Below are 16084 nucleotides of genomic sequence, written 5' to 3' on the forward strand. Positions count from 1 at the left end.
TACTCACAGACATTATTCTAACAGTTTTGGAAACTTTAGAGTGTTTTCTACCCAAATCTACCAATTATATGCATATCCTAGCTTCTGGGCCTGAGTAACAAGCAGTTTACTTTGGGCACACTTCTCATCCAGACGTCGAAATACTGCTCCCAAGCCATAAGAAGTTTTAATAAGCAGCATCTTTCTCCTTCAATTTCCCAACAATGCTGCCATCAATCCACATTTTTTGATTGGGGTAAGTTTTGAAAAGCACAATCTTTGCATTTTTATTCAACTTCCGCATCTAGTTCAACATCCACTCAAGGTCAGGGAACATAATTAGAATGCTACACTGAACAAAAATAAAACGCAACATGCAACAAATTCCCTAGATTTGACTGAGTTACAGTCCATATAAGGAAATCAGTCAATTGATATAATTTCATTAAGCCCTAATCTATGGATTTCACATGATTGTGAATACAGATATGCATCTGTTGGTGACAGATACCTTTAAAAAAGTAGGGCCATGGATCAGAAAACCAGTCAGTATCTGGTGTGACCACCATTTGCCTCATGCAGCACGACACATTTCTTCACATAAGAGTTGATCAGGCTGTTGATTGTGGCCTATGGAATGTTGTCACACTCTTCTTCAATGGCTATGCCGAAGTTGCTGGATATGGTCTATAACTGGAACACGCTGTCGTACACATCGATTCAGGGCATCCCAAACATTCTCAATGGGTGACATATTTAGTGAATATGTAGGCCATGGGAGAACAGTGACTTTTTCAGCTTCCAGGAACTGTGTACAGATCCATGCGACATGGGGCCGTGTTTTATCATGTTGAAACATTAGCTGACGGCTGCGGATGAATGGCACGGTATCTCTGTGCATTCAAATTGCCATTGATAAAATGCAATTGTGTTCATTGTACGTAGCTTATGCCTGCCCATACCATAACCCCACCACCACCATGGGGCACTGTTCACAACATTGACATCAGCAAACCACTCGCCCACATGACACCATACATGCTGTCCACCAAACTGCAGTCAGGTCAAGACCCTGGTGAGGATGACGAGCACACAGATGAGCTTCCCTGAGATGGTTGCTGACAGTTTGTGCAGAAACTCTACAGTTGTGGAAACCCACAGTTTTATCAGCTGTCTAGGTGGGTGGTCTCAGATGATATCGCAGGTGAAGTTGCTGGATGTCGAGGTACTGGTTACATGTAGTTTGCAGTTGTGAGGCTGGTGTGACCTACTGCCAAATTCTTTAAAACAACTATGGAGGGTGCTTATGGTAGACACATTAACATTCAATGCATTAACATTCAACAGCTCTAGTGGACATTCCTGCAGTCAGCATGCCAATTGCACTCTCCCTCAAAACTTGGGACATCTGTGGCATTGTGTTGTGTGACAAAACTGCACATTTTAGAGTGGCCTTCATTGTCCCCGGCACAAGGTGCACCTGTGTAATGATAATGTTGGTTAATCAGTTTCTTCATATGCCACACCTGTCAGGTGGATGGATTATCTTGGCAAAGGAGAAATGCTCACTAATAGGGATGTAAACACGTTTATGCACAACATTTGAGAGAAATAAGCTTCTCTGCATTTGAAAAATTTCTGGGATCTATTATTTCAGCACATGAGACATGGAACCAACACTTTACATGCTACGTTTATATATATATTTTTTGTACAGAATGGACATGAACCTTCTTACGATGGTCCAAATGTCAGCCATGTTGGTCAGGGAGATGGTCAACCATGGTTTGCCACTGCTGTGATAAGATATTATGTGAAGAAATGTTCTGCGCTGTATGTGAGTTAGCTAGCTAGCCAGACAGTTTTAGAGGAATGATTCTATTCATTTTCCAAATGAACTGCCAATATGCCAACATTCCATTCAAACAATGCAGTCAATCCACCGCCATAAACTGGCTCAAATCAGTTGAGGATAGTGTAACCCTTGATATTTTGGTGCTTTGAGAGGTAGAATCCATATCTTTCTGCCCCCTCTCTGATCTATGAAACTAATGCTCCTAGGTCCTACATTATGCAAATGAGATGTGCATGTGTTTTAGGCATGCTGCTAAGACACAGAGTCACATCCTTGTTTCTTGCTTGTCTTACATTACTGTGCTTCACAAACGTCATATATACAGTGGGGAGAACAAGTATTTGATACGCTGCCGATTTTGCAGGTTTTCCTACTTACAAAGCATGTAGAGGTCTGTAAAATCCAGAAAATCACATTGTATGATTTTTAAGTAATTAATTTGCATTTTATTGCATGACATAAGTATTTGATCACTTACCAACCAGTAAGAATTCCGGCTCTCACAGACCTGTTAGTTTCTCTTTCAGAAGCCTTCCTGTTCTCCACTCATTACCTGTATTAACTGCACCTGTTTGAACTCGTTACCTGTATAAAAGACACCTGTCCACACACTCAATCAAACAGACTCCAACCTCTCCACAAATGCCAAGACCAGAGAGCTGTGTAAGGACATCTGGGATAAAATTGTAGACCTGCACAGGGCTGGGATGTGCTACAGGACAATAGGCATGCAGCTTGGTGAGAAGACAACAACTGTTGGCGCAATTATTAGAAAATGGAAGAAGTTCAAGATGACGGTCAATCACCCTACGGTCAATCACCCTCGGTCTGGGGCTCCATGCAAGATCTTACCTCGTGGGGCATCAATGATTATGAGGAAGGTGAGGGATCAGCCCAGAACTACACGGCAGGACCTGGTCAATGACCTGAAGAGAGCTGGGACCACAGTCTCAAAGAAAACCATTAGTAACACACTACGCCGTCATGGATTAAAATCCTGCAGCGCACGCAAGGTCCTCCTGCTCAAGCCAGCACATGTCCAGGCCCGTCTGAAGTTTGCCAATGACCATCTGGATGATCCAGAGGAGGAATGGGAGAAGGCCATGTGGTCTGATGAGACAAAAATAGAGCTTTTTGGTCTAAACTCCACTCGTCGTGTTTGGAGGAAGAAGAAGGATGAGTACAACCCCAAGAACACCATCCCAACCGTGAAGCATGGAGGTGGAAACATCATTCTTTGGGGATGCTTTTCTGCAAAGGGGACAGGACGACTGCACCATATTGAGGTTGAGGATGGATCGGGCCATGTATCGCGAGATCTTGACCAACAACCTCCTTCCCTCAGTAAGAGCATTGAAGATGGGTCATGGCTGGGTCTTCCAGCATGACACACAGCCAGGGCTACTAAGGACTGGCTCCGTAAGAAGCATCTCAAGGTCATGGTCTCCAGACCTGAACCCAATAGAAAATCTTTGGAGGGAGCTGAAAGTCCGTATTGCCCAGCGACAGCCCCGAAACCTGGAGGATCTGGAGAAGGTCTGTATGGAGGAGTGGGCCAAAATCTCTGCTGCAGTGTGTGCAAACCTGGTCAAGAACTACAGGAAACGTATGATCTCTACAATTGCAAACAAAGGTTTCTGTATCAAATACTAAGTTCTGCTTTTCTGATGTATCAAATACTTATGTCATGCAATAAAATGCAAATTAATTACTTTTTGTTTTTTTCAATAATAGGTATAAAATGTTATATGGTAATCCCAAGGTATGTTACTTTTTCCTTGACTGGAATATTCCATATAGAGGGTATCACACAGTCTTTAACAGCAAACAATTCACACCTATTAAGGTTTAGGCAAAGACCAGATGCTTTGGAAAATATATTTATCACATCGACTGCTCTAGGAATCTGGTCAGCATCTTTCAAAAAGAGGGTTGTGTGATCTGCAAGTTGACTTATGATAATATCTCTGTCAGCAATAGAGATCCCTTTTATATTGTTGGATTTAACAGAACTTGTAAGAAGTTGGGTTGCAAAGCAGGAAGAGGTAAGGTAAAATTTGGCGACCTTGCCTAATTCCTCTTTTCAAATCAAATCTAGGAGAAGTGCCATGCTTTAATTTAGTCGAACTGTTCCCATTCATATAAAGAGTTTTAATAGTACTACAAAATAATTCCCCAAAACCAAATTTCTCAAGGGAGAGAAATAGAAACTCATGTTCCACTGTATCGAAGGCTTTATAAAAGTCTAAGAACTATCTTCAAATATTAAATCAGAATAGTCAATAAGGTCTAACACCAGTCGGATATTATTAGATATATGTCTATTCCTCATGAAGCCAGATTGAGTCTCTTCTATAATTGAGTCCAATACTGCCTTCATTCTTTTTGCTCATATTTTGTAGTCATTATTGAGCAGACAGATTGGACGCCAATTATTGTTGAGTAGAAGCACATTTTTCTGGGGCTTAGGTATTAATGTAATCAGACTGAGTCAAACTGGGAGAGAGAGTATTATTTGTAATGCTTTCAGAAAAGACCTCCAACAGAAATGGGGCTAACTGTTGAGAAAAAGTTTTGTAAAACTCAGCAGATATACCATCAGTCCCAATATACTTATTATTTTTATGGTGTTCAATAGAATACATTATCTCTTCAACTATAATAGGGTCATTACACTGTTCCCTCTCAGCCTCCCCAATTGTTTTCACATCCCCCAGAGAGTCAAAGAAAAGAGTTGAGGAAACCTCACAATACTTAGAACTATATCTATTCCTGTAGAAGTTGCAACTAAAGTTAGAGATTAATTTGGGATCATCTGTGATGAGACCATTAATGTTTAATTGTTGAATCGTATTTTTATAGTGGTATTTTTCTAACCTGAAAAAATATGAATTTTGTTCACCCTCTAGCCACTTCTTCCTAGATCTGACAAAGGCTCCCTCTGCTTTCAGTTTATACATATCATCCAACTTGTTTTGTAGCTCAAACAGAACAGATGTGTCCTCCTCTGAGACACGTTCAACAGGCTTTTGAACAAGAGAGGTGATGTTTGTAATTACACTTTCTTCAGCTCTCCTTGTCTTGGCAAGAAAACTCCCATATTTTCCAACCTATTTTCCATATTATTACTGTGTGAATTGTCAGTTATAGCTTTGTTCCAAAAGTGTGTAATTAAATTGTTTATCTCCATCTTGACCAACTCATGTTTTAATATAGAGCTATTAAGCTTCCAGTAGGATGCTCTGCCAAGGCCATTATCAGAGATAAAAAAGTTTAATGTCAATATAAATAGCTCTATGATCAGTAAGGGGAGTGGCAAGGATGTTAACAGAAATACCCTGTTTATCCAAACATTTATCTGGAACGTGCCTTATTACTCCAAGTGAAAGACGTGTCATTAGGAAACGTTACTCTCCAAATATCTCTAATATCAAACCTTTCCATAAACTGCCTCAAACTTGTATTCATGGACGTGGACTGTTCCAAATATCTCTAATATCAAACCTTTCCATAAACTGCCCCAAACTTGTATTCATAGAAGTGGATTGTCCCGGAGGCCATCTATCAATTAAATTATTCGGAGAAATATTAAAATCTCCACATAAGTAAAGCATTCGGGAACTTGGTTATATATATATATATTTTTTTAATCACCTTCTCCAAAAAATATTGGGAACTTGGTTTTTGTGCTGGTGCTAGCTGCTGCTGCTGACGATATTGTATCATAATATTACTCACAGCGTTCCAAGAAAACATCTGAGACATTTATGGTCTGTTTACAAATATTTTAGAGGCTATTTATACATAATTGTTTTATAAAACCCGTATAAACTGTATTTATGATGAATTATATAGCAATATTTTATGTTTAATATTATTCAATTACACAATTTCTTATATACCACGTCTTACTTGTATTTTCCTGCACAAGTGAACGCAGGAAATGTAGCACCTTTGCCTCTACTGCCATTCATTCCAATTAGACTGGTTTTGGATTTCTCCTTGACCAAAATGTATCCATTATGGACATTTTGGGGATTATGACATAGCCCCTTTGTTAATTTAATATCGTCTCTATGTCGGGGACATCCAGGTGCTCTGTGGTAGATCGTCGTCATCCTCAGTATTATCACAGAGGTTCTAAACTCAAGACTTCCGGGAAATGATTGCGAAAGAGACCGAACAGACCAGGCCGGGGTTTGGGAAATGAGAAGTCAATGAGACAAGTGAAAGACTCTTCCTTAGTTGTTAATTTTCTCGAAATCTAAATGTACAACCTAGATTCAAGCCAATGTCTTAAGTATCTGAACATGTTATTACTCCGACTTTGTGAAAGTGCCAAACTGAACCGTTTAAATTATTCCTCAAAAACAACTTTATATTGAAGGAGTGCCTTTGATTTCACGGCGTGCACACGCGCAGTTCGATGCAAGACGACAGTTAGAGCAGATGAAGTATTTGTGCGCATGAGTTTAGTTAGCCAACAAGTGTGATCGGGATTTATATTGGAGAAGCAGTTTTAGCCCATCTTTATAGTGTACTGTATTTGATGTTATAGCTGCCTCTCGGGTATCTGTGGTAGGTTACATTGTTGCCATGGTGAGGGATTTGTCTTTAACACTGTTGTCTCTGCGTCATTACTGACTGCTGCGTGTTGACTGGACTGCTAGTGCTAGCTACAGTTGGTTTGAAGTCTGGAGTATTTTATAAAGGTAATATTTGGCAGAAAACTGTAAAACATTGTGTTTATTTAGGCTAGCGAATGTTAGCTGTAGTTGTAGTTACAGTAACGTCACCGTTAGTTATCATCAGAACGTTAGCTAGCTAGCTAACGTTCGCTAACGACGGCTTTTTCTCTAAACTTGCAACAGTAGGTCATGGTCAGCGTGTAACAGTATTTTCTAACTGGCATTACATTTGTTGCTTAAATGATCACGTTACTTTCTGAAATGTGAATTCAGTGAAAAACCTATTCGAGTAGCTAGCCCAATTGTGAATATCTTTGGTCTCTGTCTCGCAACAGCTACAGGTGTTCAGTGATGTGCGAGGGTCCCTCCATGATATCTGGGCCCATACCCCCAGATCCCTCCCTTTTCCCCGAATACTACAAACGTCCTGCCTCTGGTAATATAGCTAAAATTGACAGCATTTTAAAATCCCAATAATTGTTGAAACAGCATGTCACATGGTGTCTTCTGTACTTCCTTATCCCAGCCAGGGGTCGTCTGGAAGGGAACGCTCATGGGGCCTCAGCCCTTCTCTCTGGTCCCCTGGCCCCGGACCCTGTGTTGTACCCAGGCTGCTACAGTGCCCGTGCCCCTCGGCACCCCCGCATCGGCCCTAACGCCACACACATTCTGGAGAGGGGCCAGAGAGGGGTGGTGGGGGCCCTGCTAAGACTGGAGGGGGTCTCCCTCAGTCCCAACCCCTCTAAGCACAGTAAGTCCAACGCCTACTGTTTCGTGGTAACCACAGGTCAACACCATCTTCCACTTTCCTTGCCAAATTCAAAGCCACATTTGTGGTTGTAGTGGAAGGACTGTTTGTCATTGTAGTACATTGCATGCAATGTCATTTACTATACAGGAAAATACATTTAAAAGGTTCAACAGAAACAATATGGGACTGTGTTATCTTTCTCTCATTCCCTGTATTCTCTGTTTGTCCCACAGAGCAGCTGGTGCGTGACTACGGAAAGGAGAACGTGCGTCGGCTGAGGGAGATCCAGAGACGCTGCAAAGAGCAGGAGGCACAGAGGGAACACTCCCGTCCAGTCCCGGTCAAAGCCCTGTGGAGCTCCCCTAAATACCAGGACATCCCCTCCAGGGTCATGGCCCAGCTACAGGTGAGGGGGACTGGGAGATAGGCAGCCCTTTTGTTTGGTGCACTGGGGGATTCCACACCAAGCATAGACCTGTGCCAGTTAGTTCAAATTATAAGGATGTCCAGGGATGCTGGGCCTTCTTCCTATAACAAACCAGGGCACCACCATTAGCGTGGCATTTTTGTAATAATGTGGGATCGATTCTACATGGCTCCCTCTCTCTTCCTTCTGCAGGAGACCAGCCCTCCTATGAAGCCGGAGTGTCAGAACTTTTTAAAAGCACATTCTATCTGTGGCTCTGCTGGCCCCCCGAGACTAAAGCGTGCTCTCTCACCCTCCCCAAGACCAAGCTGTGCCCCATCGCCGTCCCCCTCACCTCGCTCAGCCTCCCAAAACCATACAGAGAAACCGAGTTTACAGGTGAGATAGGCACATTAAAATAGCCCAGACTGACTGAATTAATGGATGGACTCCAACTGAAATGTAAACATCTATTCCTCCAATCAGTGTGTATTTTAGCTGTGTATTTCTGCACTGTCTGTTTTCACCAATTACCAATATCAAAAATAAATGTGGTATTATGTGCTATGCTCTGAGCCCAAATGCAAACTTAATTAATTAGTATTTTCTGTTGCAGGTGCAGGGTAGGATGGTGGACTTTGTGAGCCACAATGCACACGCTGCAGGGAAGACAGTCCTCCGTCGCTCCCAGTCATTGACCAACCTGAGGAACAGTCAGCCCCTGCCCAGCGCCGTCAAGGGACAGGTGCCTCAGTAGTAAGTACACTGAACCAATATACATTATCCTCCTCTGTAACTGCACTTAACAAAAAGTCTCATTCAAAAGTGGAAGTCACTGGAAGTAGCAAATCTTCACTCCAGATCCAATAATTCTGCCTCATAGTTAACAAAGCATACTTTTTTCTGACACTATGAATCATTCTCTCTCTCCCTCGATCTATCAGCCTTGAGGAGCGGAAGGAACAGTGGCGACGGGAGGAGGAGGAAAAGAGGATGAGTATTCCTGATCCATCCATCCCAGCTGGTCACACCCTGATGCCAGAGAGGGAGAGACAGGAGACCCTGGAGTCACTCAAAGAGAGTAGGTCTTTTTACCACAAACACTTTTACATTATTTGTCTTATACCTATTATTTTTCAAGTTGCTTAGTATGTATACATCAGCTCAAATAGATGGTATTTACTATTGAAAAGACGCTGTGTATTTATATTGAACCTTCAGACCAAGATGGATGCTCTTATTTATTCATTCTCTTTCGTCTCGCTCTCTGTCTCTATTCTTCCAGCCCATCGGTCTCTGGTGAGTGAGCTGCTGTCTCTTCCAGTCAGGGCCGACTCTCTGGGTGTCCGTTCCCGTCGTGCGCAGCTGGACCGCAGGCTCTCTGAGGTGGAGGAGGCCATCAAGATCTTCTCCAGGGACAAAGTCTACATCAAGACTGACTCTTAACACAAGATGAGGCCTGCCTGGAACTTATTCACTAGGCAAGATCATGGGAGAAAACATTCTGAAAGCCTAGGAGACACTATTTGAACTTGTTCCATGAAGGCTCTTCTTATTTTTTGTTCTCTCCTTTATGTGCCTACTGAACGTGATCCTGCAGTCTGAGGCTGCTGGGAAATAGCCTAAACTCTAGAGCTATTATTAGCGTAATTTACAAAGAGGGGAATTTGTAAAATGAAGTGATTTATTTCTCCTGTGACACTAAGCAGGTTGCATTTTTTAGTGCTTGACTACCAATGGCCTACTACTGAATGTATTATAATAATAATAATAATACATTTATTGTATCTAGCGCTTTACATTGCAAACAAGAATCTCATTTGCTTTGAAAACAAATGTAGGGATCTGGCAATTCATGGTTGATGGTCTTTCACAGCTTCAGATGTAGAGGCATTTGGGAAAGGCAGTCATTAGCAGTAGCTTGAGCAGAAGGAGCATCGATGATACAGACCGGCATCGAGAACGTCAATCAGATACTTTTCTTAGGAGGGCAATTAGGCAGCCCTACTGTAAACCAAGCACTTCTGTTGGCATAGAATGTACATACCTTCACTGTAATTGGTGTGTGTAATGCCCATTTTAGTTGACTCAGAATCATATCAACTTGGAACTGGCATAAATGTGATGTTTCTCAGTTACATCCAAAGTGGGTTTATTGTCTGGCATTTGTCATAAACTACTATTTATTGACTGTGACTGTAATGAAGTAATTAGGTGTGTAGTACTTGAATTCTAGTTTTGCATTTCATTAAACTTTGAGGGTGTTTTATGGGTCCTCGTCATATGAATGTGAGGACCAGAGACTCCTCTATATAGCACTCAAACAATTGTGTCCGACCTCTATTTTTCAGTCCTTTTTTTATTTGTGTACCATATTCGCATAATACTACCCGCTCACTGGTCTACTTTCAACCAAAAGTGGTTATTTATCTCTTGCTATTTCTGTGTTGTGTCACGCACGCCCTGCTCCGCCGTAGTGGAGTTCATTGTTCGTCTACTCTCCCCTGTTAGTATTAAAAACTTATCTAGGATAGGGGGCAACATTTGGAATTTTGGATGAAAAGCGTGCCCAAATTAAACTGCCTGCTACTCATCCCCAGAAGATAAGATATGCATATAATTGGTAGATTTGGATAGAAAACACTCTGAAGTTTCTAAAATGGTTTGAATCATGTCTGAGTATAACAGAACTTATTTGGCAGGCGAAACCCCGAGGACAAACCATTCAGATTTTTTAAGGTCTCTCTCTTTTCAATGGAATTTCATTGGGAATCCAGATTTCTAAGGGACCCTCTTGCAGGTCCTATCGCTTCCACTGGATGTCAACAGTCTTTAGAAATTGGTTGAGGTTTTTCCTTTGTGTAATGAAGAAGTAACACAGTTCAGAACGAGGCTAGAGTGAAGAGGACTCTGATAGAGGCACGTGACCTGAAAGCTAGCTACAGTTTGTTTTCCTCCTGTATTGGACATAGATCACCCCGTCTTCAATTTGATCGATTATTTAAGTTTAAAAATTCCTAAAGTTGTATTACAAAAGTAGTTTGAAATGTTTTCTCAAAGTTTACAGACGGAATTAATCGAACAAAATTAACATTTGTGATGTTTATGGGACATATCGGAGTGCCAACAAAAGAAGCTTGTCAAAGATAAGGCATGAATTATATCTTTATTTCTGCGTTTTGTGTCGCGCCTGTAGGGTTGAAATATGCTTTTCTGTCTTTGTTTACTGGGGTGCTATCCTCAGATAATAGCATCGTTTGCTTTTGCCGAAAAGCCTTTTTGAAATCTGACATGTTGGCTGGATTCACAACAAGTGTAGCTTTAATTTGGTATCTTGCATGTTTGATTTTAATAGTAATTTATTAGAATTTGTCGCTCTGCATTTTCACTTTTGGCCAGGAGGGATGTCCCACATATCCCAGAGGTTCTAACTATGTTACATACACACAGCTATTAGCTAACTAAACGTTACGAGGACTACAACTAGTACTAGGGGTTAGCATTTTAAATAATGAAATAAGTTTATATTCATGTTTTACATACTCGCTAGTAATGTCGTATAAGTAGTATAAGGACCCTTATTTATTTAACCAGGTAGGCAAGTTGAGAACAAGTTCTCATTTACAATTGCGACCTGGCCAAGATAAAGCAAAGCAGTTCGACAGATACAACGACACAGAGTTACACATGGAGTAAAACAAACATACAGTCAATAATACTGTAATGACCTGACTAGATCATAAATGAACAATTGTCCAGACAGAGGCTTGAGTTTGCGAATTGACGGTTTATTGAACCAACTTTACACAGGCTACTGTTTGGGCCGTAGCACACGCCAAATAGATGACAGATAACCCACAAGCCAATCGTGACCTTCTCTTGTGAAGCCCAGACGTAAGAGAGAGAGAACAAAGGCTGAACCTGGTCTTAACTTCCAATGCCCAACCCCCCTCCACGCCACTCCGCCAACCACCAGGATGCCCGGCATCAGAACATTCCAGGCATTCCCGTGATTGGCAGATAGCAGGTTGATTGACATGTCGGACCCCGCGAACACCGGGTACTGGTCAGTACAACACAACCACCTCCTAGCCTAGCACATAACACACAGCTGTCTGTGCGGGTCGCTACACAGCCCCCCACCACAAAGTCCCTCGTCCCCGAGGGAACAAACAAAGTCTCTGAAGCGACCCGGAGGTCTCCTTTGCCTGCGTGGCCGTGATGGTCGCAGAGTGCCCCTCTGGGAACCAGGGGATGAAGGCAGGGATATGGGGGACAAGGAAGCGGGAACGGGTAATACAGTCCGTGGTTCTGGGGAACCACGCGGTGACACAGGGGGGGAGACAGGGGGAGTGGGCTGTCTGGAGCCTTGTCTGCGGCACCTGAGGGTGGGTGCCTGGAGAATGTCATTGCCAGAGAGGGAATTGTGGGGTTCCTGGGGTTTGGGGAGAAGAGGCCCCTCTGTATGGGGCTAACCTGTCCCGGTGCAGTGCCACCTTTCTCCCCCTGGGAGGAAGCTGCACCCGGTACACAACCTCCCCTACCCTCTCCAGGACACTGCAGGGTCCCACCCAGTGACTGTCCAACTTGGGGCATCTGCCTTTTTTCCTTAGGGGGCTGTAGACCCAGACCAGCTCCCCAGCCACAAAGTGCCTTCCCGGGTGTGCACGTCATAGTTCCTTTTCTGCCTCACACCTGCATTCACCAGCTGCTCTCTGGCGAAGGTGTGGGCTGTCTCCAGGCGGTCCTGGAGTCTCCGGGCATACTCCGGCCCCGGAGGAACATGAGGGCTATCCAGGGGCCGACCAAACGCCATCTCCGCAGGGTGCGGATCTCTCCCCAGCATGAGGGCAGGCGTGCAGGAGGTGGAGTCTTGGACAGCGGAGCGGCATGCCATGAGGACCATAGGCAGGTGCTTGTCCCAGTCACGCTGGTGTTTGGAAGAGACGATGGCCAGCTGCTGTCCAAGCGTTTTGTTGAAGCGCTCCACAAGGCCATCACTTTGAGGATGGAGAGGAGTAGTGCGGGTCTTGTGCATACCCAGCCTCTCACACATGGTGGCGAACACACGGGACTCAAAGTTTCTGCCTTGGTCGCTGTGGATGGACTCTGCAGCTCCAAACCTGCTGAACATCCCCGCTGTCAGGGCGTCGACGATGGTCTCTGCCTCCTGGTCAGGCAGAGCATAGGCCTCGGGCCATTTTGTGAAATAGTCCATGGCCGTGAGCACCCAGCGGTTTCCACTGTCTGTGGTGGGGAACGGCCCAACTACATCCACTCCCACCCTCTCCATGGGAGCCCCCACTGGGAATTGTTGGAGCTGAGCATGAGAGCGGCCTGGGGGGCCCTTTCTCGCTGTGCAGTTGTCACAGCGGCGACAAAAGTCCTCCACATCCCTCTTGTGCTGCCCCCAGTAGAAGCTCTGACGGAGACGGCGCAGTGTTTTTGTGACCCCAAAGTGTCCAGTCCCCACCCCCATGAGTACTCTGGAGCACAGCCTCCCGCAATGCTTTTGGGACCACCACCTGCCACCTCTCCTCTCCCGTAGCTGACTCCTTCCATGCCCGCTGTAGCACGCCATCAGCCAGCCGCAGTCTCTCAAACTTCGACCACAACCCTTTGGTCGCGAGTGAGAGCGCTGTCACCTCTTCCCATGGTGGCCTCACCTGCGCCTCTACCCACTGTAGCACTGGCTGTAGGTCTGTGTCCCGTCCCTGCTGCTGCCGCCATTCAGCCACGTCGACAGTCTGCAGCTCACAGCAGACAGGCCCGCTCGCCCGACACACTGTGGCACAGACACCCTCCTCTGCCCGCAGCTCTCTCCCGTCCCTCTCTCCGTTCACAGTGGCGGCAGCCGTCTGCAGTACAGGGCCGACGGGACATGGCGTCGGCGTTGGAGTGGCGTGCCCCTGCCCTGTGCACCACCGTGAAGTCATACGGCTGAAGCTCCTCCAACCAGCGTGCCACCTGCCCCTCTGGCTCTCTGAAAGACATGAGCCACTGGAGAGCAGAGTGGTCAGTCCTTACAGTAAAGGGCAGACCACCCAGGTAGTACTTGAAGTGTTTGACGGAAGCCACAACAGCCAAGAGCTCCCGCCCGGGTGACACAGTAGCGGCGCTCATGTTTGTCAAATGTTTTGCTGAAGTACGCCACCACTCTCTCCCCTCTGGCCCCACCTGGGCCAGCACCCCACCCATGCCCACATTGCTCGCGTCTGTGTCCAGGATAAAGGGCAAGGTGAGGTCAGGGGGCGAGCACGGGGCCTCGATCAGTGCACGTTTGAGGGTGTTGAACGCCTCCTCACACTCCACTGTCCAAGTGAAAGCCTTGTCCTTCGGCAGCAGGCGGTTCAGTGGAGCAGCAATGCTTGAGAAGCCCCGTACAAACCTCCTGTAGTACGAGGCCAGGCCCAGGAAGCTCTTCAGCTGACGCTGGTCGGTGGGGTGGGCCAGTCTCTGACAGCCCCTACCTTGTCCTCCATGGTGCTGATCCCCTCCTTCCCCACTCGGTGGCCCAAGAAGGACACCTCTCTCCTCATGAAGTGGCACTTCTCGGGGTGGAGCTTCAGACCTGCGGCAGCCACCCTCTCCAGCACACGCCGTAGCGCCCCCAGGGCTGACTGGAAGGAGCTGCCATGGGCCAGGATGTCATCGAGGTATACCAGACACTGCTGTCGGGGGATGCCATCCAGCACCCTGTCCATCAAACGCTCAAAAGTAGCTGGAGCGTTGCACAGGCCAAAGCACAGGACCTTGAACTGCCAGTGTCCTCTGTTAGTGGAGAACGCAGTTTTGGCTCTGGCCTCTGGGGAGAGGGGCACCTGCCAGTAGCCGCTGCGGAGGTCTAGTGAGGAGAACCAGGAGGACCCCTAACCAGGTCCAGCGACTCATCGATACGTGGTATGGGGTATGAGTCCTTCCTGGTTACCTCATTCAGCCGCCTGTAGTCCGCACAGAACCTCAGCTTGCCCCCCTTCTTCGGAACCATGACGACTGGCGCCGCCCAGGGGCTGTCTGAGGGCTCAATGAAGTCTGCCCGCTGCATCTCCAACACAGCCTTGTCTGCCGCCTCCTGGCGTGCCAGCGGGATACGGCGGGGACGCATCTTGATGGGTCGAGCATCACCTGTGTCGATCTCATGCTGCACCAGATGGGTCTGACCCACCTCTTCCTCACTCAACGCAAAGCTGTCTCTGAATTCAAACAGCAACTGCCACAACCGTCCCTGCTGCTCGGGGTCAAGACCAACACAGTTCCTCCCCCATATCTCCCTCACTGCAGACAGTGTCCTCTCCTCTCCCATCTGGGGTAGCTGGGCTGGGGGGGTGCGGCCCGGGCTCACAGAGGGCTGTGTCATGGAGGTAGCTGGGGAATGTAACACACCGCCGTAGGTGACAGGGGACTGGGGAAAAGTCACACACAGCTGTGGGGGGGGGCGCAGCCATGAGTCTCTGCTGCTTTAACTGTTGGAGTAAAGGGTTTGTTGGGTTGAGTGAATGTGACATTAGGGGGGGCCATGGTGACTTCCGTCCCTCCCTGGAAGCTCAGTGTGCCCCTATTTAGGTCTAACTGGCAGCCTGTGCTCCTAAGAAAGTCCAACCCCAGGATACAAGGGTCCTGCACAGCCGCCACCCACACAGGATGACGCACAGTCCTGCCCCCTACTGTCAGAGTCATTATTCCCTTCCCTTTCATGGGTGCCAGCTCACCTGTGACTGTGCGGAGCTGCACAGTTGTAGGCTCACACTGAGTCCAACCTGGCACAATATCTGGCCTCACCAGGGTTACTGTGGACCCAGTGTCCACCAGGGCGGAGCAGGGCACCCCCTCCACAGTGACAGGGACATGACAAAAGTCCCCAACACAGGTCCGGCCCACCACAACAACAGGCTCCATCCGCTTGCCCTCGTCTGCTTCTGGGGAAGTGGAGCCTTGCTTCCCCGTCTGTGCCGGTGGGCTCCTCCTGAAGATGATGGTGGTTGGGATAGAAAGCCAGGGGTCCGCACTACCCGGTCTATGCGGACCCCGAGCCGTTTCCCTGAGCTCTGGGGGACATGGGGCAATCTCGGCGCAGATGGCCTGGCTGGCCACAACCCCAGCAGACCCTGGGACCAGGGCTTGTGTTTCGTGCCGCCTGTAGCGACACAGCCCGAATGAGTTCTGTCATTTCGGCCACCCAAGCAGGCTTTTCCGGCTCCGGGCTGCTCTGCCCCCAGCTCGCACAGAGGGTGTGTCTCCCTGCACCCCCACCAAAGCCCCAGCTGAAGCCCCAGCCCACACCAGCTCCCTCTCCAAAGCCATCTCCAAGGCTGTCTGCAATGACTCAGGATGAGCCAGCTGGGTCTGTATGCGCAGCTCCGTAGGGGAGAGCGCCTGTATGAACTGGTCCCGTGCTAGCTCGCTCT

At 46.8% G+C, this 16084-nt stretch overlaps 1 protein-coding gene across 4 annotated transcripts; it reads left to right on the plus strand.

Moving 5' to 3' along the window:
- Positions 1-5981: 5981 nt before the first annotated feature.
- enkd1 (enkurin domain containing 1) lies at positions 5982-10006 on the plus strand. Of its 4 annotated transcripts, none has more exons than XM_029678941.2 (8): positions 5982-6060; positions 6864-6958; positions 7049-7273; positions 7507-7679; positions 7893-8078; positions 8296-8435; positions 8624-8760; positions 8965-10006. In XM_029678941.2, the coding sequence occupies exons 2-8, from the start codon at positions 6874-6876 to the stop codon at positions 9123-9125; spliced, it is 1107 nt and encodes a 368-aa protein (XP_029534801.2). In that variant the 5' UTR covers positions 5982-6060; positions 6864-6873; the 3' UTR covers positions 9126-10006. The 4 variants fall into 4 exon arrangements, with proteins under 4 accessions (XP_029534801.2, XP_064882791.1, XP_029534800.2 ...); XM_065026719.1 differs by lacking the exon at positions 5982-6060 and adding an exon at positions 6095-6546 and having other exon boundaries at positions 6858-6958; XM_029678940.2 differs by lacking the exon at positions 5982-6060 and adding an exon at positions 6095-6546.
- The last annotated feature ends 6078 nt before the right edge of the window (positions 10007-16084 follow it).

Source organism: Oncorhynchus nerka, linkage group LG13 (assembly GCF_034236695.1).
Source record: "Oncorhynchus nerka isolate Pitt River linkage group LG13, Oner_Uvic_2.0, whole genome shotgun sequence".
NCBI lineage: Eukaryota > Metazoa > Chordata > Actinopteri > Salmoniformes > Salmonidae > Oncorhynchus > Oncorhynchus nerka.

Coding starts and splice junctions, on each gene's coding strand:
- enkd1 (XM_029678941.2), top strand. CDS start 6,874: ATGTGCGAGGGTCCCTCCATGATATCTGGGCCCATACCCCCAGATCCC. Junction 8,436..8,623: donor AAGGGACAGGTGCCTCAGTA/GTAAGTACACTG, acceptor TCGATCTATCAG/CCTTGAGGAGCGGAAGGAAC. Junction 8,761..8,964: donor CCTGGAGTCACTCAAAGAGA/GTAGGTCTTTTT, acceptor CTATTCTTCCAG/CCCATCGGTCTCTGGTGAGT.